The 23,829-nt window shown below is 41.1% G+C and overlaps 2 protein-coding genes across 10 annotated transcripts in view; one reads left to right on the plus strand and one right to left on the minus strand.

The window, feature by feature from the left end:
• The window catches only part of LOC143412997 (uncharacterized), a 106,692-nt gene that overhangs the window by 11,032 nt on the left and 71,831 nt on the right, over positions 1-23,829 (minus strand). The window lies entirely within an intron of this gene.
• On the plus strand, positions 1,375-6,569 carry nr4a2a (nuclear receptor subfamily 4, group A, member 2a). Its single transcript, XM_004555409.5, has 8 exons — positions 1,375-1,542; positions 2,023-2,127; positions 2,312-3,183; positions 3,634-3,763; positions 3,951-4,114; positions 4,491-4,693; positions 4,861-5,039; positions 5,167-6,569. The coding sequence occupies exons 3-8, from the start codon at positions 2,314-2,316 to the stop codon at positions 5,421-5,423; spliced, it is 1,803 nt and encodes a 600-aa protein (XP_004555466.1). The 5' UTR covers positions 1,375-1,542; positions 2,023-2,127; positions 2,312-2,313; the 3' UTR covers positions 5,424-6,569.

Here is a 23,829-nt window from a genome sequence, read left to right on the forward strand (position 1 = left end):
CTAGAGGTGAGTGTAACCATGATATACAGTTTTCTTTCCCCCACCCCTCTTCTTGCGCACTCTTATTGTGTGTGCTGTGAGTACGGGGCAGTACATAAAACAGCTTCAAGACTGATGGTTGTTCTGTGGTTCATGTAATAAAGCAGCAGTCCAACAGCAATAACATATGATGCTGCATGCGGCGAGATCCTGCTGTAGCGCGTGGAGCCACATCTCTGCGAATGCACTTTCTGCTCGCTCTCTTGGGCCTGGTTCCCAAGCCTGCGTACATCTAGAAAGATTTAGGCCAACTCGACTGGCTACAAGGTGTTGGTGTAAGATTAGGCGAAGATCAGTTATTCCATCGCTGCAGAACAATAAGGCCAGCAGATTATTTTGGCGACCGCGTCAACTTGAGCGTTTTCTGCGTCACTCTTATTCTGCGCGCTGCTATCACGTTTCCCTGTTTTGGGTCCCCCATGACAACTGGCTACAGGCCCGCTAATTATCCCCCCTTCCTCCTACAGAAGCGCTCTCTCGCGCGCGCGCACACACACGCGCGCTACCAGCGCTATGAATAGGCAGCCCACCTCGCAGACCCCACCCCATCTGAGGTCTAAATTTGGAACACAATTGAAATAGCCTACAGAAATCCTGTCAGAAGATAACAAAGAATAATATTGACCCCTGCTTCATTAGGGCTATTTCATACAACTACAGTGAGTCTAGCATTGTGACGTTGTGACATAACTGTGCCTTATATGTGTCCCGGTGTACACTCATCTTAATTTCACATTCAAATACCGACAACCAGGCCATGCATAAACTCAGTGCTAGTAAGGAGACGTGTTTCCACTTAGGGGTGTGTGTACGTTTGTTTTAATGCCACAAAAATACACCGCACACTTGGCTACATATTGGCCTGCTGCAACCTTGGAGTGTACCTTCATTTCTTTTGGAGTAGTGCATGGTAGTAAATGAACTTTCCCCGATTGTAAATACTATTCCCGCATGCCAGAACAGTGAGGAAAACAACAGTGACAGCACCAGTCCATCGGAAACGTGCATCATTTACTTTAGAGATTTGTGGCAAATACATCGAAATCATATCACATAGACTCGTGTCAGCTTAAAACAAGCATGACGTAAGGCCTGTGCAAACACCAAGGTGTCTGAACTGAGTTTAGGTGGGTTTATCCTCCACTACATCTCTGCTAATGTCCATGTGGGAAGCAACACAGAACACATACCACAAGACAAACATACTCACCAGAAAAATTGGGGCTTGAGAAAGCTCCCGAGGAGATTGGTCCGCGTCGATGTCGACGCCGATGACGTTGCGCACTGAAACACGTGGGCCAGGGTATCTAGAGCTCACATAAACAAAGCCACATTGGCCAGACTGGATAGTCGAAGCTCGTGTCGCTGTTGGTGCGCGGACTCACTTCCCTGCTTGGCATTGCTTGTACCTACGCTCGTGATTTGGAGCTTTTACTAAAATTGATGAATACCACCTACATGCTTATCGCATGGACAGAAAGTCACGATCCTGATGTGAAAGAGGTAAGATTCATTCATTCTTTTCTTGCAACATAATCTCCGAATTCGCTCGTCCTGTCCGGCTTCTCCGAGGCATTGAAATCTTTTTTTTAATCTAAGTCTTTTTTCTATCCTTAAATTGAAATTACACGCAATTAAGTTTGACTGAGACTATTCAGATGTGACTGTCATTTAATGCCACATTTCAGCTTTCTGCTTTTTAGACAAGTTTTTACTAGTGTCAAGTGCGCAAAGTTGGTCTGTTCACGTCGAACCAGCATCTTATTAACAAAAGAAAAGAAATACTTGTGGTTTGGTTTCTATAGCATGTTGTTCATATTCATTAGAACACTGAATAAAATGTTGTAACATGCTCTGCACGTTTGGAAACGGGGTATGGTTTGCGCACAAATAGACTTATGCTTAACCAATGTGTGATCTCTCCTTTTAGAGAGATTGTTTTATTGTATAATCTAGTAACTCCAAACCTTTGTGTTTTATTAGGGGAAGAACCAGAACAGAGTCGCATTCTTCTATCCCGACACCCACACAACAGCTCCTGACATTACCCATTTCAAGTGTCACCGGAAAACTGTCAGAAGACTTGAGGTAGGATGTGAAACATTTATGTGTTAAAGTTTTATTTTTACCTGAAATCCCACACTTGTTTAAATTAGTGTAGTTTTTGCTGTGGACATTTCATATAATTTTACATTGATATATAAAACTTTCCCTCTCAGTTTAAACATTTATGTGAAAAATTCTAATTTGTTTGCACCCGTCTGGTTTTCAGCCATGCCCTGCGTTCAGGCTCAGTATGGATCATCACCTCAAGGAGCCAGTCCAGCTTCCCAGAGCTACAGCTACCACACCGCAGGAGAATACAGCTGCGACTTCTTAACACCCGAATTTGTTAAGTTTAGCATGGACTTGACCAACACTGAGATCACAGCTACTACTTCTCTACCAAGTTTCAGTACATTCATGGACAACTATAACACCAGTTACGACGTTAAACCGCCCTGTCTCTATCAGATGCCCCACTCCGGAGAGCAGTCCTCTATCAAAGTGGAGGACATTCAGATGCACAGTTACCATCAGCAGAGCCACCTGCCACCCCAGTCTGAGGAAATGATGGCTCACTCTGGGCCTATGTATTTCAAACCCTCCTCGCCTCACGCCCCAAGTACGCCAAACTTCCAGGTTCAGCCTAATCACATGTGGGAGGACCCTGGCTCCCTCCACAGTTTCCACCAGAACTATGTTGCGGCCACGTCTCATATGATAGACCAGCGCAAGAATCCGGTGTCAAGGCTTTCGCTCTTCTCCTTCAAACAGTCCCCGCCCGGTACTCCTGTTTCCAGCTGTCAGATGCGGTTCGACGGGCCGCTGCACGTGTCCATGAACCACGACAACCCGGGCGCACACCGCGGCCCGGACGGCCAGAGTTTTGCGGTGCCCAGCGCTATACGGAAACAGTCTGGCCTGGCCTTTCCTCACTCGCTGCAGCTCAGCCACGGGCACCAGCTGATGGACAGCCAAGTGCCATCGCCCCCGTCCCGAGGATCTCCGTCAAACGAAGGTCTGTGTGCGGTATGTGGGGACAACGCAGCCTGCCAACATTATGGAGTGAGAACCTGCGAGGGTTGCAAAGGATTTTTCAAGGTGGGCTGAAATGACAGCGACAATGAATGCGTGTTACTGTTTTTTACGTCAGCGAGACATTCTGTCATTATTATTCACAGCGCAGTGTGTTAAATGCTGCTCAGTTACTTAAAAACCAAATAAATCAAAGGCAACACAATAACACTAAACCCGACTTTAATACAAGTGTGAGTGCGCACACAAAAAAGAACCACATGGCAGTCATACTTGTCCACACAGACGTGACATCGAATGAAAAGAAATAATAACCAACACCACTAATGCGTATTTGCTGAGCTTCTCTTATTATTATCGGGTCATACAGCACAATTCAAAACATTAAATATGAATTATATTATATTGTTTTCATCCTTGCATTTCCCCTTCAAGTTGTGCGTCAGAATTGTGTAACCTTGGAAATGGGCCCGAAAGTTGACTGTGTGTTTTTTTTTTCTCTCTCTCTCTTTTCAGCGCACCGTACAGAAAAATGCAAAATACGTGTGTTTAGCAAATAAAAACTGTCCTGTTGACAAACGCCGAAGAAACCGTTGCCAGTTCTGCCGTTTCCAGAAGTGCCTTGTCGTCGGAATGGTGAGAGAAGGTACGTTTGGGCTATGCATTCAATTATTTCTGTCCCGGTGGTTAATATTTTTCATCTGACACACTGGGAAACGTGCGTAATGCAGTACTGGGTTGTGAATTTATCCACTAATAGGTATTTACGCACACCAGCTGGAGTTTGTATATTGATGATTTATCTAAATCACATATCTTTATATATTTTGCAGTTGTCCGAACGGATAATCTAAAAGGTCGAAGAGGACGCCTACCATCCAAACCCAAAAGTCCCCAAGAGCCTTCCCCTCCCTCGCCGCCGGTCAGCCTCATAAGCGCACTTGTTAGGGCCCATGTGGACTCCAATCCCTCCATGTCCGCTTTGGACTACTCCAGAGTAAGTGACTCTAATAATCCCAGAAATAAAAAGTCACACACTCGCAGAACATTTGAAAAAAAAAAAGAGTTAAATATTATTCAGAGAAAGCAGATAAAACGAGACTGGCGACCCCTTTAATTTAGTCCTGCATTAGGACTAAATTTATTACCCTGAAAGTTTTCTGTAATACATCGCTGAATTCCAAACTTTGCCAGCCTTTTAATGTGACACATTTTAAGTGAGCTGCACTGAGATGCAGAACTTAATAAAAAGGAGACATGAATTCAACGGTTAAAAAAAATCTTTCTCTCCTTCTTGGAAATGGGCATTTGCAATTTCACGGATTATATATTTTAAAGGACCTCATTAAGGCGCTGTTTAAATTAAATTCCAGTTCCAGGCTAACCCTGACTACCAAATGACTGGAGACAACACTCAGCATATCCAGCAGTTCTATGATCTCCTGACGGGCTCCATGGAGATCATCCGAGGCTGGGCGGAGAAGATCCCTGGCTTTTCTGATCTACCGAAGCAAGATCAAGATCTCCTCTTTGAATCCGCCTTCCTTGAACTTTTTGTCCTACGGCTGGCATACAGGTGAGACTGAGTAATTACTAAATAAAACAATTTAGGCTTTAGATAATCATCAGTCCCTCCTTCAAGCTTCATTGCTTTTGGCTTTATTAGCCGCCCAATAATTAGAAGGCTCTTGAATCCACATTTATTACCAAGCATAATTAATGACATTTTGTTAATAACTGCAGGTCCAACCCAGTGGAAGGAAAACTTATTTTTTGTAATGGAGTGGTTTTACACAGACTACAGTGCGTCCGTGGATTTGGAGAGTGGGTAGACGCCATCGTGGAGTTTTCTTCCAACTTGCAGAGTATGAATATAGACATCTCAGCTTTTTCCTGCATCGCAGCACTGGCCATGGTAACAGGTGAGTAAAGGCGACGGTGCATTTATGAACACTGGATGGTTCACAACGCTTATGAAAAATGAGAGGGTTGACGTATCATAGATTATTTATCCGTGCCTGTTTTTTCTTTGTTAATTGTATTTTTCAGAGCGACACGGACTTAAGGAACCCAAGAGAGTCGAGGATCTCCAAAACAAGATCGTCAACTGCCTCAAAGATCAAGTGACATTCAATGGCGGCGGCTTGAATCGTCCCAACTACTTGTCAAAACTCTTAGGAAAGCTCCCAGAACTGCGCACACTCTGTACCCAAGGTCTGCAGCGTATCTTTTACCTAAAGCTAGAGGACCTAGTCCCTCCGCCAGCAATAATTGACAAACTTTTCCTCGACACCCTACCTTTCTGAGTCTGACTCAATGGCGAACCTCAAAGAACTTCCAAAAGACTATTTGTGTCAGACTTGACCGATTTTTAAAGTTGTTATTTCTGAATATTTGCAAGCTCCATATGCTAACAGAACAACCACATTATGAATATGAATTCGTGAAAAAGTAACACGAGGGAAAAAAAGACAAAGTCTAATGGCTGTGCGGGCCTTGATTTTTTTCCCCTTTTCTCTCTTTTGTTTGTGCCAAACAACTGAATTATCACTGGTTAATGCTCTCCGGTGGACAAACTGTCATCAAATTTAACTTGGTCTTGCAATCATTTACTGTTTGTTTAACCTCGGCTCTACTGATTCAGCATACTCAGATGTAATATATTCCATTTATATAGAAATATATAAACCCACGCACACACACTGTATATTATGATAGATTATGTGATGCCTCCAATGCATCGGTTTATAACATGTGTAAAAAGTTTGTTATAATGAAAATATTTAATTTTCTTTTCTCTTTTGACTCGTGCCTATGTGTTTCTGACAGGATCCCAAAAGCATCCAGAAAAGACAACGCATGATTTAGTTTCTTTTTTTCCCCCTCCCACCCCTTTTCCTTTTTCTTTTATAGGCACTTGCTGAGGTGATGTCTATATATAATATATACCGGACACTATGTAGTCTGCTAGATTTGATACTGATTCGTAGTTATGGCACTCCTTTTATGTATGACGCATATGTGGAAAAATATTTCATCTGTATAGAAAATGAGGGACCCATGGTGTTTGTAAAACTGTCAGACATTCCTTGTTTGTATGTGCTGTAAGTATTGTTGCTGTTGAATATAAACGTTTCTATATATTTATTATTTCTATTGCCAAGAGCTACACTAAGCATGGTGCAATTTAAACGATTTCAAACCATCCAAGTTTCATGCTGAGCACGTTGTCTATGTTTTATGTCTTATAAGCGTCTAGCTAGTTATAATTTAACACGTTTTGGAACTGAAAAATCCCATCTTATATGAAGAGGTCCATGAGTGTGTGATATAGGCCTACATCTTTGGCATCATGGTGTACTTACAACTTCTGTGACGCATTTGGTGCCGAATTCAAAAAACTTTAGAGAGAAAGAAATATTTAATGTTTACAAATAAAACTTTTAAATCGATCCTTTGCTAAACACTTTCTCTGAAATTTATTCTTCAAATTCAGACTTTTCCAATCCCCAAGAGAGAGCGAGGCACACGAGAAATGATGCATTTTCTCATAACTTCTTCACTGAATTCTCAGTTTTGTGGAAGCTGTTGCGATCAGCGCTCAGGCTCGATTGCGCAAAAAAACCCAAACGTTTTTTATAAGGACACCACAATAATAATAATTTCTGTTATCATCCTGTTTAAAAAAAACGTGACAGGATGCGATGAGATATTTAGTTCAAGCTAAGGGAGTAAGTCGTTGCATTAAAAGATGAAATATTCGTAAAGGCGGGCCCATTTTAATTGGATTTGGATTTTTAAATTTGACAAAAATATGAATCTTTACAGAGGCGCATATTAACGACTTCACAATTTTAAGCTTTGATTTTCCGACTCTATTGAGCTCATATTTCATTTATCCAAATTCAATTTAACCCACTTACATTTTAGGAGTTCTAAAGTGTCGCCATGCGTGCAGGTGTGTATTTCCAATTATTTCTAATATTTTAACAAATAAAGGTGACAATTTTATTAGTCTATCCTTTGCCGATAAAACATTTCCTCCCTTTTCTAATGTCGCTGTCTAACTAAAGAAGCGATGCAACAGATTAAACGCAGGAATTTAAATTGAACATAAAACACAATTTCTCGAACGACTGCTTAAATGAGAACATCGGAATTCATCTTATAATTCATCTGTTCTTTGCTGATGTAGCGCGGATGATTATAAAACTTTAACTTTGTGGATCTCGACTTTCCTCGTTACCAAAAAAGGTGATTAAAAATGTAATGACGCGCTCTATATTATCCCAGTCTGTGTACAAGCTGATTTTCTTTTCCTTTTGCGCTTCCGCTCCACTGACCTTTTATAATTTAAAATCAGACTTTTAACCTATCCTACCGACAAGTCAGATCAGAGCTAGAACTAAACAGTTTTACAGTCGGCAGTTTTCTGGCATAAAAAAATCCGTCTACATGCAACTTGCCATTACAAATAAGAAGAAAAAGGCGTTCGAAAAGCTTTCTGAGAGGTGAAACCCGGTTTGAGCACAGGTAGTGCAGGCTCGCATTTCGCGTTCCAGCGTAGTTGTCTGTGAAATTTAAGTGAAGAGACATATGATGATGCACAAACAGGAAACCTTTACTGCGTCGTTGTGCGGCATTTTTTTTTTTGCAAACCGAGGCCGATGTTTGGTGAAAATAAAACGATACCCAGTTGGTTTTTAATAGTTTAGTAATACGCCAGTTTTTTACCGACAACCTCCCACAAACCCCCCGGGAATGAAGTTCCGCGCCTCTTATTTCTTCTACATCCTCCCCCTTCCGCTGTATCAGCCATTAAAGTACACAGGTAAAAACGTCCCTATGTAGGCTGTATCCTTTAATCCAGTGCGCTGATTAATCTCACGCAACTGCGGTGAAGATTTTTGTGAGATGTCGCTGCACATCACATCTGCATATTGTGAACTGCACAAGTAGAAATACAAGTCATTTAGAAATGTATACAAAACGGCTGTGATTAGCTTGAACAAAGTGAGGCAGGGCCGCTGTCACTAAGCCTTTCCTTCAGTCTATCAGGAGGGAGAAGTGACGCGAGGCTCTGAGGCATGTCTGGGACTTATCCACAACGATTCCACATTTATCACATGATCAAGATGAAGGGAACAGCTTATTTTGAGAGATATTAGCAGCAGGCAATAAATTGTCTAAATAATTACATCGTCACTGTAAAGTGCTAATTCCAAGGCAAATTGGGATTGTGCTCAGAACCAGTTTGCTGACATTTAGCAGATCTGTTGAAAGGGTGCATTACAATGTCACAAGTTTCCTCTATTGACTCTTAAGTACAGTTAGGTTTTATACATGTCTATCTCAATACAATAAAACATGACACATGTAGCCAACACTTCTGTCACTGTTTGTGCATGATTATATATATGCTGCAAGACTTTGAGTCTCAATTTATTAAGTGCCTAATTTCTTCCCCACTCTTGGACACCAGCGAAAGGTTAGGCGTGATTGTGTGAGCACAAGTTGGTCTACAAGAAAGAAAAGAAAATCATTTTTCACTTTTACAGTCTTGTGTTGAGCCCCTGAACACAGAACAACAACGAAAGCCAGCAGGTGGAGGTGGCCGTCTCCCAAGAACAAAGCCCGCATATCTGCCTCTAAGTGCTCATACACAAGGTGAGAAAGACATCGAATTAAAAATCTCTCAGTCTTAGAAGAGACACGAACTCCGCACACTGTGGCAGTCTTGCATTTGGTTGCACGCTCACCTGTACACTGTGGTGAAGCTGACAGGTTCATGTGTGTTGTATGTGGTGGATTTAAAGTGTTGTCAGTCAGTTGTAGGTATTTAATCTGAAAATCATTTTCCACTGTCAACTGACCATCGTTATTTTATTATAATACGCAACACTGTCAACTGCTTTTATTCATATTATTTTAATCGGGAAGCCAAAATGTGTTAATTAACAGCTAGATCATTGCATCACTTGATACCTGAAGTGGGAGAAAACCACACCGTGCATCTTTGCAGTATATGAGAACTTAGTAGACATCTAAAGAGCAGGCATTGCTTTTGCTGAAACTGCATTTAGATGGAGAAGAACTACACTGTTTTTAAAGTGCAGAACCAACAAGTAGCAATCAGCGGCAGTCAGAAGGAGATAAGGAAGAATAATTATAAGGATGCATGAATACATCTGATACAAACTTCTGTGCAAAACAGTACAAAAGTGGCAGCCTACACGTTGCCCACTGTCTGCTCTCTTGGGATACAGCAAGTGAGCTTTGGTCACAGTATTTATTTTCTCTGGCCTAGCTAAAACAAAGCCACGTGCAAAATGACTTTTTAAAACTCTTTTTGTCTTTTATAGTTGCCAATGAAAGTCATTTTGAGGTACAAAGGGAGATGAAAGCTTGTGAAGTGGATCTATATGTCTGCACACCACATGGCAGTCTTTATTACCTGGATCTGGCCATTTAAACAACATTCACTGCCTTTTCGACAGCCTTTTTCGGCATCTTTTCGTTCATTCACTGCATCCACTCTTCCCTCAACCTTGGCATCAATTTCTTTCGTGTTACCTTTCCCTCTGTTTAGGCAGCGAAGCACTTTGCTGTGGGAGCCTGCAGTAAAACATGTTGATTACACAACTTATGAATCTCATGAGTCCTGCCGACTATTGCTCTAAACAAAATGAATGAATAATGAGTTGAAAGATGGCCCTTTGGATAAGACTGTCTATAGTTATATTACTGTGACTATTTGATTTACCATATTGAAATGCTGATGATTGTCCAATAAATAATGCAAAAAGCTGATTTCCGAGCGGCGAGGCAGGAAAAGAAATCCACCTTGCATATAGATGGAGGTGAGCCATGTCTGTCCCTCTCAGCCTGTGGCCCAGAGCAGCTTTATCATTCATAGGACTAAACAGACAATCAATTCAGCAGCCGTGTATGAAGGATGAAGGGATGCGACAAGCTGTGAATGATGAGAAGCCAAAAATCAAAGGCCTCACTCCTTCTTAGCTCTAATAGCCATTACCAGCCCAGGCAGCACCAGTAAAATGAGGTTAATCATTCGCACAGATCCTTTCAAAGAAGATTGACTGAACTTGATGTCTAGTCAGATCACTCATAAATATTTACTTCACATTAAACAGCTGTGTGTGCTCTGTTATCGCACATTGATTTCTGACGGATGCCATAAAATTATTGTTTCAAGTGTGGTCAGTAAAATCCATTAATGTAATGCTTGTACCAAGACTCAATTATGCTAACCACAAGAAATTAATAATGCAATGAAATTGACAGAACATCATGTGGGAGAGGGGTTTCTTCAGGTTTCTGCCTAAAAAAATGTATAAATGGGGGGAAAAGAGAAATGGTGTTTTTGTTTGTTTATTTGCTTCTTTTCATCACAAAAAGCTAATCGAGGCTAAATTAGTGCATTCAGTGATGATAGATGCCCAAATGAAATAGCCCAAGAATTTAGGGATGAGATTACGTTTATGGGCACCGCATGTATCAGGATCGAACACATGGGCTCGGTCCTTTGACCTTATTGACAAAGTGAAATCGGAAATTTCCTTTATAGAAAGAGTTAATGTTTCCTCAGGCAGACATGTTTCCGATTCAATTAGTTTTAATGAAGCCGGTGCTCAGTGGTCACTGAAGTAGAAAAAACAGGCTTAAATGCCTGATGGTAATAGAGGACATATTAAGGAGGAAGGGATCGGACACACAGTGCATGCTTCTAAGTGGCGAAAAATGCCTCTATCAGGCTGGTAGGAGCCAGTGGCTCGGTAAGCAGTGAATTGTATGAGCCTCAAATGATGCATTTGGTCTCTGGGGCGAGGCTGGAGGAGACTGAGGAGTAAACTGTAAAAACGGAGGAAAGAAGAAGCTGCTTCGGATGATGCACATGGGTTATCACGAGTGGACAACAATGTTCACCAAAAAAAAATCTACTTTAAATAATTTCATCCCAAGAGCCAGCTATTTGATTAATGTGTTTAACTATTTAATGCAATCGTTGCATTTTTAATTAATGAGTAAAAACATACCTTGTAATACCTCCAGTTTATACACTGTTAACTATGTGACTGAATGCAGGGATGCAAACTGGACTATCCCTCCATCTGATGTCAGACTGTAAAATGTCAACATGGTCAGATGCACTGGCTCTGTTCCCACAAGGATATGCCCTTATCCTGTGTTATGGTTTGTGCTGTTGCTCCACGGTAAAGTGGAAGCACACCCATGCACATGTAATCTGTTCATGCCTTTGGGTCAAATCATGTGTGTGGTCTGCCATCTTCTCAGTATTACAGTTTCTCTGTCTGTAGCATTTTTTGCATGCATTTAGTCTTGCGAAATGAAAGCAATCTGGGGTTTTTTTTTTTTTTAAAAGGTAAATACATAGTAAACCAAACACTTGAAGTTGCTTACCATGTAACACACTATGTCATGTCCTAGATTACAGGACTGCATCAACTGCATCATATCTTTTGGCACAATGCTTTTTTTTTTCTTCTTTACGATGACTAACAGGAGGTAAACAAGCTTGAAATGAATGCACACTTTGATACATGTTAAGGGAATCTGAGGCCTCTGCTTTATTTCTCGAATGCACAGACTATATGCATGTAATCACTACATAAACTGATGCACTAATGGTTTTACAAATCTCCCTCAGAACATATTAATCACACATGTAGTGTGAGAAAGTGCAAGTAGATTGAGTGGGGTACTCTTGAAGGGTCAAGAGAGGAATATGATGTGTGTTGGACAGAAAGGAAGGCGAGAGGGGGCTGTGGTGTGTGTGTGAGTGTGTGTGTATTTGTGTGTCACAACAGACAGAAGAGATCCAGCCCAGGCCCCCACACAGCTTTGTCATATCACTAGGAGATTAGGAACACACATGTCAAGCTAGGCACAGCCTGCTGCAATAATGCACCTGCCAGCTCTCAAGATCCACTCAACCCTTGTTCAACCCCTTGTACCTACATGCAAACACAAAGGCACACACACATAAATGTACCATTTTTTAATAGAAAAAAATACCCCACCCCACCCTTCAAATATACTGACTAAAAGACGTAATTTGAGATAAAAGTGGAACACGTAACTAGAATGATATTATTGATGTATGTTAAAGGAAAATGTATTTCAACACATACAGCAAGAAACACAGGAGCTATCAAAGATATGAAAAGGTTGAGAGCTGGAAAAAAGTGGATATTTTACATGAAAAGTCTTACAGCAGAAGGTCATTGTCTTTCTTCGTGACAGAGTTCTTCAAGAAAAGCAGAGAGGGGAAGCTCAAAGAGATTCATCTCCACCAGGATCCAAGGTCATCCAACCTAGTCATCCTAGAAGCACTTGAAAAATATGGAGTGAAGACCTGAGATATTCTTCCCCCACCCCAAAAAAAGGAGTGTAGAGGGAAGACTCTGACTGAAGAGAATCACTGACCTTCAAACAAGCGCTCTATCCATATAGAGTAGGGGAAGACATGCACAATCCATCAAAAATGCACATGAACTTTCCCTCTTCAAATAGTTCCCGCTTGAATAGCAGTCAATGGATCAACTATGAATATTGCATGTCCTGAATTGCAGGGAATCAGATTGAATTCAGAGTGAGACAAAATCTGTGATATCGCACTTTCAGATTAAATCTCAAAAAAATTGTTTTGAGGGTGAACACTTTAGGCTGTAATTAATAACAACGGCAATGATGAGTTTAAACCCTGGGTTTGTTGTTTATGACATAAACCGGCTGTAAACAAACACATTAAAATGTAAAGAGGAGAATATATATAATCCAAATAAAAAGTAAAAAAAAAAAAGAAAAAATAGAAAAAAAGTCCACCCTATAGTCATGAAATTGCCTTTAGCCACAGTCTCTCTTCAGGAATGGAAAGATCAGTGTTAATTTCAGCCCGTTTTTGATTGGATGAACCTGACTCCCTCTTGCACGACATGGATACCACAGGTCAGTGGCTGGTGCAGTGTTGCATGAAACAAACAAATAGAAAAAGGCACCTTGTGGCACTTGACTCTCGCCAGAATGCAACTGACGGCAAGCTTGCCAGCGTCCTATAATAACGACCAGTGCCTCATAACCAAAGAATGAAAGAGAGAGAGAGCGAGGGCGGGAGGGGGGAGGTGGGTTGAGAGAGAGGGAGAAAAGAGCAAGGAAAGAGGCAGAAAGATGATTTAAAAAAACAAAAAACAAAAACGAACAAGGTTGTAGAAGAATGTAACATGTTTGTGCTTGTAAAAGCCAGGAAACTGACTACAAATATATAATACTGAATGCAACAGTATGCAGAAAGGATAAAAATACTGAGGATATAAATACTGAGCGACCACAGAGGAAAATATAAAATAAGTCTGACAGCTCCAATACATGGTTAGCAACAACGACAGAGAAGCATTACTAAGGAAAAAGAATCTCAAAGCTCGAATGTGTTTTATGTTTATTTCATGTATTAATAGTGCATAAGCACAGAGTGAGCATGGGCTTGCCTTTAGGAGCAACATGGTGGTTGTAACGCTGCAGAATAAAATATCAAATTAACATCACTGCTTTTATTGAGCTACTAATCAGAAGAAATACAAACACACTGCAAATACATCAAAACTTTCATCAGTTTTACACATCAAATCTGTTTACGGGTTTTCAGAAATATACAACTAACTGTTGTATGAAGTCTTTTGTGGGGTAGCTATATAAATTCTAATAAACTGCCTTAAGGGATGTTTCTTGTATCAGTGTCATTTAGGTGTAAATACTTTATGTTTGAAAATAGAAAATGGAATCTTTATGATATCTGAGAGAAAATAATTTGACAAACTCGTATCTCTTGAGGCTCCAGATGACATTAGCCACTAAAATGTTTGACCAAATGGTTGACAGCTCACTTGTTACTCATTAGGGGTAAACTCCTACCAGCATGAGGCTTTTAACGCTGAGGTCCAAGTCATGATAGGTGGTAACCCTGACCCTAATTCTGCCCTAACCCTTTGTTTTAGATAAAAGCAAAATCGACTTCTTTGGTAGAAAAAATAGTTTTTTGGTGTTTTAAGGTTGTTTGACGAGACTTAAAAGAAAAAAAATTAAAAAATAAAAGATATTTTCTGATTCCCTGAAAAAGACATTTAGTCATTTGTCCGATGACAATTTAATAATAATAAAAAAGTTGAGGGATTTGCTACAAATATACTGGAAAATTGTATAATGCTTAAAAACAAACTTTGTGGAAGATCTCACAATTGTTCAGTGACAGGATTAGGTATTAAAAGTGTATCCCATAGAAGTATGGAGAACTTTATCATTCTGTGAAAGATCATAGACATCATGTAGCCACCATGATTCACCCACTGGTGAAAATGCTCTCAAATGCATCACTACCACAGACAAAGCCAAGAGGCTCAAACTGGAGTAGGCCTAACACGTATCTTTGTATCAGTCACAAAAGCCTCAATAAACTTTAAAGGTGTTAGTTAATCACTCGTACAGATGTTAAAACATGAAGAAAAGCAGCTACAGATACCGAAGTCATTTTGTTTTGTATCAAGCTGGATTGCAAACATGCGTTTTTGTGCTGCAATTTGTATCGATTGACTGGCTTTTGGAGCCGACCTCAAGTGGCAACTTGAGACCTGCAATTTTTGGCACTTCTACATTGGCTTCATTTCATTCTTACTTGCTTGAGCGTAGCAAAGAAAAGACTGCATAGGTAAAGTTCAGCGATTTAAGAATAACGTTTCTCAACTTAAACGCCACGTTGTGCTGGTTTCATCACCATCTATGGTACGCAAAAGCGGTGATTCCGAGAATAGCAAAATTGCTTTATGCGAGGACCGAGCTGAAAAATCAGTTGAATGGCTGCAAACTTCTGGCAGCACTGACTTTAAAACAGACAGTTCAGGAAATCATTGCATGAGATGAGGAACAAGTCAGAAAATCATCGTGAACACAAGTTTTCACTTTATTTGTAAACTCTATACAAAGGAGAAAAAAAAACATATATAAAGAAGAGCCAAGAATCCTGTCAGCTTCTCTGGGAGCAAACTCATTTAGGAAAGACTGAAGTAAAATTAGAAACTGTGGCCTGATCTATCAAAATTTGAAACTGCTTTTAGAAATCAGAGACACTGTCCTCCGGGCTAAAGAGGAGAGGGAATATCCGGCTTGCAATCAGTTCAAATGTCACCATCTGTGATGGTACAGGAGTGCACTGGAGCACATAGTGGATAATGTGCACAGCTGTGAAGGTACCTTTAATACTGAAAGATACACCAGCATTTGCCACCATGACAAGGTTTTTTTTTCAGGGAAGTGAGACGAGGCCAAAGAGCATTCTGCATGTATTACAACAGCATAACTGTAGGGTTAGGGTATCCTCAGCTCCAAAACACATATAGAGTATTGTTTAAAAAATGTAAAGTAACTCAATGGGTAACATAAAGTAGAACTGTTTGTGAAGCGTGCTGCAGGCTTTAAAATGTGCATCCATTTACAACCCCCCCCCCCCAAAACACTAAACCACAATGTTTACATTATGTTATTAATAACGTCTTTAACACCTTATGCAAAATTTAGGGAAAAAAGGGGTAAGTTGGTACGGAGGAGGGAGGAAGAAAAGGTAGAAGAGAGAGAAAAGGAGAATGGAGAACAGAACAGCCAGGCGGATCATCCTGTGATAAGATGAGGAAAATAAGTCTGATTATCGCAGAGACTGGGAGCATTAGACAGACAGTTGGGAGTCATCTCAAAACTCAGGAGAGAAGAGGCAAGACAAGAGGTCACAATTATGCCCCGCTTGCTGCACTCCCCTCCTCCTCATGAAGTCCTCTAATATATTCGGTTAGTTCCTGTATGGCACGGAGGGGAAATTCTAATTAAAGGGTGGGGGGAATTTTGACACATGTGAGGCAGAGATCAATATTTAGCACCATAATCAGCCATTCTTGATGGCTCGACGGTGTCACAGTGAGCCGACTACGACTCTCCATTAGAGTGCTTGGGAAGGAGCAGACAGGCAGGCGAGCGAGTAGCCAAACAGGCAGGCTGCACAGGAGCACCAGATTCCCAGCCATCATGAATCAAAGCAAGCGATGCCTCCTGTGCTCCATTTTGCTTTGCTTTTTATCTTCATTCATCCTCTTAAAGGAGAAAAGTGAACTCTGTCAGACTGCTTTGTGAAAGTGATGCAGGGGGAGCGGAAAAAGAATAGAAAGAAAAATGCCATAGAGGAGATATGGCGGATCAGAAGGGAGTGCAGCTGTAAGGATTTTGGACTTTAATATGATTGTAAGGTACACAGATGGTCCTGCCTGTGGAGTGATTTCTCTTTTGGTTTGACCGTAGTTCATTTTAATTTCAAACAACGGTGGATTAAAAACTTAGATTCTCACAGTAAAGTAATACCAAAGTAATACCACAGAAGATCAACCATCAATTAAAAGTTGTATCCTGAATATGTTATGTAGAAGTAGAAGTACAGTATTTTGTTTTTGAACCTAACCATTGTAAAGTATTTCACTCTGAATTAATTGAGTAAAATTTGCAAACAGTCCAATAATGTACAAATACTTCCAGATTTGTTTTTCTGATAATGATGTTAAAAAAATACTTGCAAATGAACAAAACAGATACACACTCACACACACACACACACACACACACGCAGCATTGCCGTATGTGAACAAGACTGCTCGGCTGACACGGATAGTGACCGCTGACTTAGTATTAAGAACATGGTGTTGTTTCTAGAGGGCAAGAAGTGTGAGGGCGGGGGGGCAAAGGAGGAGCTGTGTGTGTATGCATGTGTGTGTAGGTGGGTCGTGAGGGGTGGGGTTGGAGGGGTGGGCGTGAGGGGGGCAACCCAGCCCAGGTTGTCCCCTGTCTCCATGTGTCAAGCCATCTCCTTGTTCTTGCATGTCACTGACACACACGTGGGTACTTACCAACCCAAGTTGCTCCAATTAATGGCTGTCCCACTGCGCTGTCCGATGTGCAGTGTGCTAGCCCGGGTGACAAGATATGGTCTGGGATCTGTCTCTCCAGTGACATAAGGAAGGAATTTTAAGAGGGAGAAGTGATGCAAACACACACCGGCTCACGCTGCGCCCAGATAGGTAGATAACAAAGACTCTTGTAAATGAGTGGCAGTGCGGAAGGCATCGAGGATTCTCTAATTACTTGCTGCAATCTATCTAAGTCACTGGCCTTCTAATTTGATTTATCAGAATGCATGAAATCCCCTGGAATAATGCCCTTATTAGAAGGACAGAACTGACGGGGGGACAAGAGGTCTGCTGAGAGGAGGAGGGGCGAGGAGATTTAAGCATCAATTACAGTCAAAAGGAGAATTAATAGTTATTAATCCACAAACATAGCTATCGTCCTCATTGCTAACTCTCTGCCACTTGCAGACAATCCCTTTCGCGCTCGAACCACCCCACGCGCACGGTCACGCATACTGTACCCCGACTGCACACACAGGATTTTTTTTTTCTGTTGACACACACCAGCATGCATATAAACATTCACATGCACATCAGATAAAAAGATTCAAGCATACCCATGCATAAAAGAAGCAGCTAATACAAAAACCAGTACTGCAGAGCACAGTGCTGCATGTTTAAAAAAAAGAAAAGAAAACGAAATTCATGTGTATAAGCAGTAACAACAGCAGCACGAGGCAGATGCCATAAATATCCTTAATACTCTGGACGGTTGAATCATTTTGCTCACCGGTAGTTCAAAGGTCTTTAACTCTTTAACTAAATTCTTGACTGACAAATTCAATTGCTGTCAGTATTCTGGGGCCCTCAATGTAATATGTGCATTTTGATTCAATTTGCCCTGCAAATACATACATATACATATTGTTTATCTTGTTACATGCACAAAAAAATCAATACTTATATCTGTGCTTTGTCATTCCTAAGTGCATCATGAAATAGCGAAATATTCCTCTAATTGAATCCCGCAAAACCACATAGATTGTTAATTTTGTGCTATTAAGCTTTTGCAACATTTACAATGTCTTCTTTTTGCCTGTTGATGACTCTTGTTTGTCTCCTTGTATGGGAAAATAACATTTTATATATTTTAAAATTTAATTTCAAAAGGTCAATTTCTAAACAAATAACAATAAATCAAAGATGAAGGACACTTGTACCGCTTCCAAGTAGTGAAATTCAGAATACAAAGGAAGAGTTTTCCTAAGCTTATATTACTCGGAATAGAAAAAAATGCCAGTATATTGTCGCATGTAGGTATTTTGCTCTTATGAGCAGCAGAAAATAATTGTTATTTAAACGATCCTAATGAATTCACACGTTACTACTTTTGCTGCGAGAGGGAATATCGATGTTCAGCAGCAACAACAAAAGGAAATCATGTCATGTTAAATAATTAAAGAACTGCAGGGCAGAAATGGAGCGTTAGGTGACACTCTGAGCTGAGTTTTATGTTAAATCCTGTGGTTTTTGTTAAAGCGTTGCTGAGTGGCTGAAAGGAGAATGCCAGTGTGCTGTTGCCTTGCTGTCAGTCACACAGAGGCAGTATTTAGACAGGGAGCTGAGAGGTCTGCTCCGCCGCCAGCTCCTGCCTTTTAAACAGCCCTTTCCTTAGAGAGACAGTTTAGCACTGAGTGCCAGTCAACCTCGCCTGCCCAGCCATGCACCCCCCCTGTATACACACACACACACACACACACACACACACACACACGCACACACACACGCAGACACACACGCAGACACACGCAGACTTTGATAGCCTTTTTGCTAAAGAACAATTTGGCAGAAGGGGAGAAATGATCATTTATGGTCAGACCCAAAGGTACATTGTGATGGGTCTATCCCGCTGTTTCAACAAAGTGGAGTGAAAGACATTTGGACAGCAAATTCATCAGCATTACTTGAATGGAGGAACAAGCTCATATAGCATTACATGGCTGACAGGGAAGATGAATATAGGCAACCCAGCGCATCGGGGGAGCCTCACAGACCTTCAGTCATGGCCTGTGGTAAAGACTGAAGGATGGGAGAGAGGTTGTGAAGATAACACATCACGCCCTCTCCACATCCCATATTATGGTGCTGTCCTGTAGAGTGTCTGGGACAATACTGTGTTAGCTGCTAGAGTGCCGTTGACATCATTGACAAACCTCTATGGTGTCAGGCAGTCACTCACACTTCTACCGGGTGTCTGTCATCATGCTCAAACAGTCAGGCACTGACACCTTTTCACGTGAATGAAAATTCTCCAGTGACTGATAAAAAATAGTGGATGGCCTTTAAGGAGGGGAAAAAACAGCAAGAATAGCACCTCTCTTCAAAAGGAGAGACTTATAATTTGCAATAATGGCACACCAATAGCTCTCAGAGAGAAAATTACAGGAAAAAGCCGATCTGAAATATCCTTTTAACTGGCAGAAACACATCCATTGTAGACAGAAGTCTTGTTTACTTGGTAAAATGGCATCAATTAGGAGCGGATGGCAAAATTAGCATATTCTCTTAATGGACTGGCCTTTCTTGCACGGCGCTCTCACACTGATTGTATGGAAGGGACATGTTAAGGGAGACTGAGAAAAGGTCAGGTGTCTGTACCGTTCAGGTGATCATATTTTTTACCAAACAGTTGTGCATTCTCCATGGCTATTGTCATGTTATACTGCAGCTGAGAGCAACATTCCTGCATGTGAAGATATTCTATTTTAGATCATCTTGGAAAACAAGCCACTCATTCTGACACTTCCTGCATGTTGCACGGGCAAAATTTATTCTTGTGCATATGAAAAAACAAAAAAAAATCCCAAAACAATATTTTTATGCTTTGTATCTTTTTTATTTTAAATTGCACAAACCTTTTTATATGTTTAACAGACATATACATAGAAATATGGCCTGAAATTTGATAACTGAACAGACTAACACTGAGCTAATCAATGAACACCAGTTTACCACATTGCAAGCTAATTAAATCTAAATTATATTTCATCACCAATGCTGCAGTACGTCTCTCTCGTAGGGGGATCGGCTCCTTGCAACCAGACCAAGCCACAGACTGCAAATTCTCTTCCCTCATCCTCCTCCCCTCCTCCCTTGTGCCCCTGCTCCCACCACCCCAAATTGACTGGTCTTGCACAGTTGCAGCTGAACAAGAAAGGAATTGCTAGTGTCAAGACACAGTTTACAAATATGACATCTCCTCTGGCATGGCTGGAAATATGAAATATTGATTTATGTGCAGTAAAAGGTCTTATAAAAATGATCACATACACATGAGGGATTAATGCGCAGAAGATCAATAGAAATTTCATTCTTGACACTAGACTGTCACCTATGGTGAAATGCTAAAATAAAGAAATCAATATTATCTATGAAATGTCAAATTTATTATAATTATGTGGATGAAAGCTGGCCAAGTGGCTCCCAGGGGGCTGAGAGGGATAGGTTACCACTCTCAAGCATCCCTCATGTCCCTCCTTCTCGTGCTGCCAATTTTGAGAGCAATATTGGTGTAAAGGGTTTTCACCCGTTATGTATGGCCTTGTTGAAACAAATTCCTCCTGGAATATTTAACTCTGGAAAGACTGACAATGGACAGAGCTGCAGTTCATAGCCCAAAGGTTGTGTAGTTAACAGCTGTTAGCTTTGGCACAAATTGTATGACTCTGCCCTCTCGATTGAAACCTATTTGGCAGCTGCCTTTGACACCGACAAGTCACAGGCCACTAAAGTACGACATGTCAGCATGCATCCTCTTCAAAAATGGCATATTCAGTCACGTTACATATTGATCCTGAAACTACAATGTATAATTAATAACACTAATTTGCTTTGCCTTGTAAAAGTATTAAGAATATGTTAAAACGCAAAAGAAATGACAGATGTAGAAAAGGATGTAATATTTTCAGGGCACTTTGTACAAGTTTAAGTTGCTGGACTAGCTTTTTAAGTTCATAATTACATTAACAGTCTTGTGCTGCTCATGTGTTACTCTGCTTCCTCTCATTCTCCCTCAGTGTTTTATTTGCTATTGCATTTAAACTAAAAGCTATTTGTGTTCATTCACTTGTTTTCCATGTCTAATTAATATCCTTTGAATGTATGGCGATCAATTTATTTAATCAATGGTGGGTAGAGCCTCTGGCCTTCTAAAGGTCACTTTGATATGGAAAGGGAAATCATCAGAGCCAGATCACAAAGGGGCGAACAGGTAATTTGAATGTGGCAGGCAAACTTTGCATATCTGATCACATGTTCCTGAAAAACTATAAGAAATTATTTTTCCTTCTGTCCTCCTTTTCAGCCAATACTCTTTTTTTCCCCCCACCAGAGGCCCACTGTAGACTCTAGAGTGTGGCAGCTGTGTAATCCCTTTAACAACCAGCGGGGCTATTAAATGAACCGGCGGTGCAGCTGCAAATAGCCAATAAAGCCAGCACAATATCATCCCTATTAAACAGTAATCTCGGCAGGCTTAAGAAGTTCTCTGAAAAATGGGAGGAAAACCATAACAAAATGTAATCAAGCAAAACACGAGGATTTTCCTCAACAAAATAAGCCAAACAATTTTCACAGTGGCTTACATGAAAGTGTTGAGCAAGAGCATTCAAGCCTCAGAGAAGTTCTCAGCCGATTCAGGTGACCACAGTTTGCTACCTTATCTCAAATAAAGAAGCACCCGACAACAAAAAAAAAAAAAAAGAGCCTGTCAATTGAACCAATTTATCGCCACAGATATTAACAGAGAAAGGGAAACGGGGGAAAATAACAAATTGTGCGGTTACATTTTAAAAGTGACCAAATCGAATTCATAAGATCACAATTTGAGAGATAGAACCCAGTTTATTTTTTTCTCCCTTTCACCGGCTTATGTGCTCTGTCAGATGAAAGCGAGCCAGAGAGCTGCTGTTGATGGAGCCTTTGAGGCTGGGAGAGGAGGCAACGCAGCCTCTTGAAGGTGTGCCGGGGACAGCGATAACCAGGGAGGCCGCGGGAGCTCCCTCCGCTGCTTAGGGAAGGTGTTCCAACTTATCAGAGTCTGCACGCGGGGAATGATTACCCCCTCTGCCGGACCGATTACTGCTGGCTCTCAGGGTCAAAGCAGGCCAGGATAAAAGAGAGAACTGAAGCTTCCTATCCTGCCTCCAATCATCCATTAGCACTCAAGAGCGAGGGGCTTGTCTTCCCCTCCACCCCCATCACGCCTCTCTCCAATATAGGCTTGTCAGTCTGGTGCATAAGAAGTAGCAGGACGTAATCACAGGTGGGACTCTCACTCACACACCGATGTCATGGAGGGCCTGGAAAGCTTGCAGAAGTAATTTATGGATTTGAGAATAAGCACTTCTTTGACATATTATTTATTCATTTGAGTTTGTTTAAGAACAACCCTCATCATCTGCAGGGTTAGGCAAAGTGTTTACACTATTGATGTACTTTATATATGCTGATTCACTCACATGAATAACAATGCGAAAAAGGCCAGATACCATAAAACAACAGACACGTCAAACAACAATAAGTGACTGCAGCACACACCATTCAAGAGTTCTCTCCTTTTGTTTGCATTATTCTACTGATAAAGAAGGAGAAGGCATGAAAACATGATGCTTGGTAGGCATCAATGCTAAGAGCAAATAGGTTTGCTGCCTGTGCAACATCAGCTTCATGTATATCTATATATTTTACATCATTTTCATGTGTATCCAATGAAAACAAGTGAGATGTTGTATTTTCAGTGAATAAATCGCACCAGCCTATAAGAGGTCTACAAGCTCCCCAGTGACTGAGACGCTACACTTGGAGTATTTACATTTAATGCTTCACTTTGTATGCATTCCCCAGCTGGCATCGTGTTATGGACGGACAACGGGCTGGTATAGCACAGCTGACCAGACTCACCTCTGATTACAACAGCACAGCCCTTTAGATTAAGGTCAGCGCTCCGGCCACTTTCCACTCTCGAAGCCAATTGTTAGTGGAATCTCTGATGAACAGAGTGTAAAAATTCTTCTTCCTGTGACTCTTTGCAAGGGTCAGTACAGGGGTCTTTACAATGCTGCAGTGAAATGCTTTGCTCAGAAACCCCAAACATGTTATTCCAGTGACAAATCTGTTCTTATTATGTAGAGTTGGTATCAGGGGAGAAGGTCTGGCTGAGTGAATTTGGGACAGATGAGCAGCGGGATGCTGTGCTCCCTCTCCCGCAGGCAAGCCGAAGCGAGACTGCACCCCTGAGGAAGGAGGAGTGGATGCTGCCATTTACAGCCTGTTGTGACACAGCCACGGAGAGCTTGCTACTTCTAAATTTCAAAACATAAATGACAAGTCCACAATTTCATATAAAAATGGACGGCACAGAAGGCACGATCGATTGAAAGTGCTGTAATTTATTATTCCAGTTCATTGTTTACTTGAACTTTAAACATTACAGCTTTCACTAAACCAGCACACAATAACCAGGCATTAACAGCTGCTTGCGGCTAAGCGGCATATTATTATACACGCAAGCTACCAAAGCTATCTCTATTGCTATAGTTTATAAAGAAACAGGCAAAGGGTTTTCTGACAGAAAAAAGTTCAGAGGCTCACTTGCATCTTGCTTTTTACCTATAAGTCTGGCTAACATACAAGTAACTAGTGGCTAGCAAGTTATGGACAATGATTAACCTTCCAGTTA

This window comes from Maylandia zebra, linkage group LG16 (assembly GCF_041146795.1).
Source record: "Maylandia zebra isolate NMK-2024a linkage group LG16, Mzebra_GT3a, whole genome shotgun sequence".
NCBI lineage: Eukaryota > Metazoa > Chordata > Actinopteri > Cichliformes > Cichlidae > Maylandia > Maylandia zebra.

What these genes read in the sequence shown, in the direction of transcription:
- nr4a2a (XM_004555409.5), top strand. Translation starts at nt 2,314, where the DNA reads ATGCCCTGCGTTCAGGCTCAGTATGGATCATCACCTCAAGGAGCCAGT. An exon ending in CGTCGGAATGGTGAGAGAAG is followed by an intron (nt 3,764 to 3,950) that starts GTACGTTTGGGC and finishes TATATTTTGCAG; the next exon opens with TTGTCCGAACGGATAATCTA. An exon ending in CCGCTTTGGACTACTCCAGA is followed by an intron (nt 4,115 to 4,490) that starts GTAAGTGACTCT and finishes ATTAAATTCCAG; the next exon opens with TTCCAGGCTAACCCTGACTA.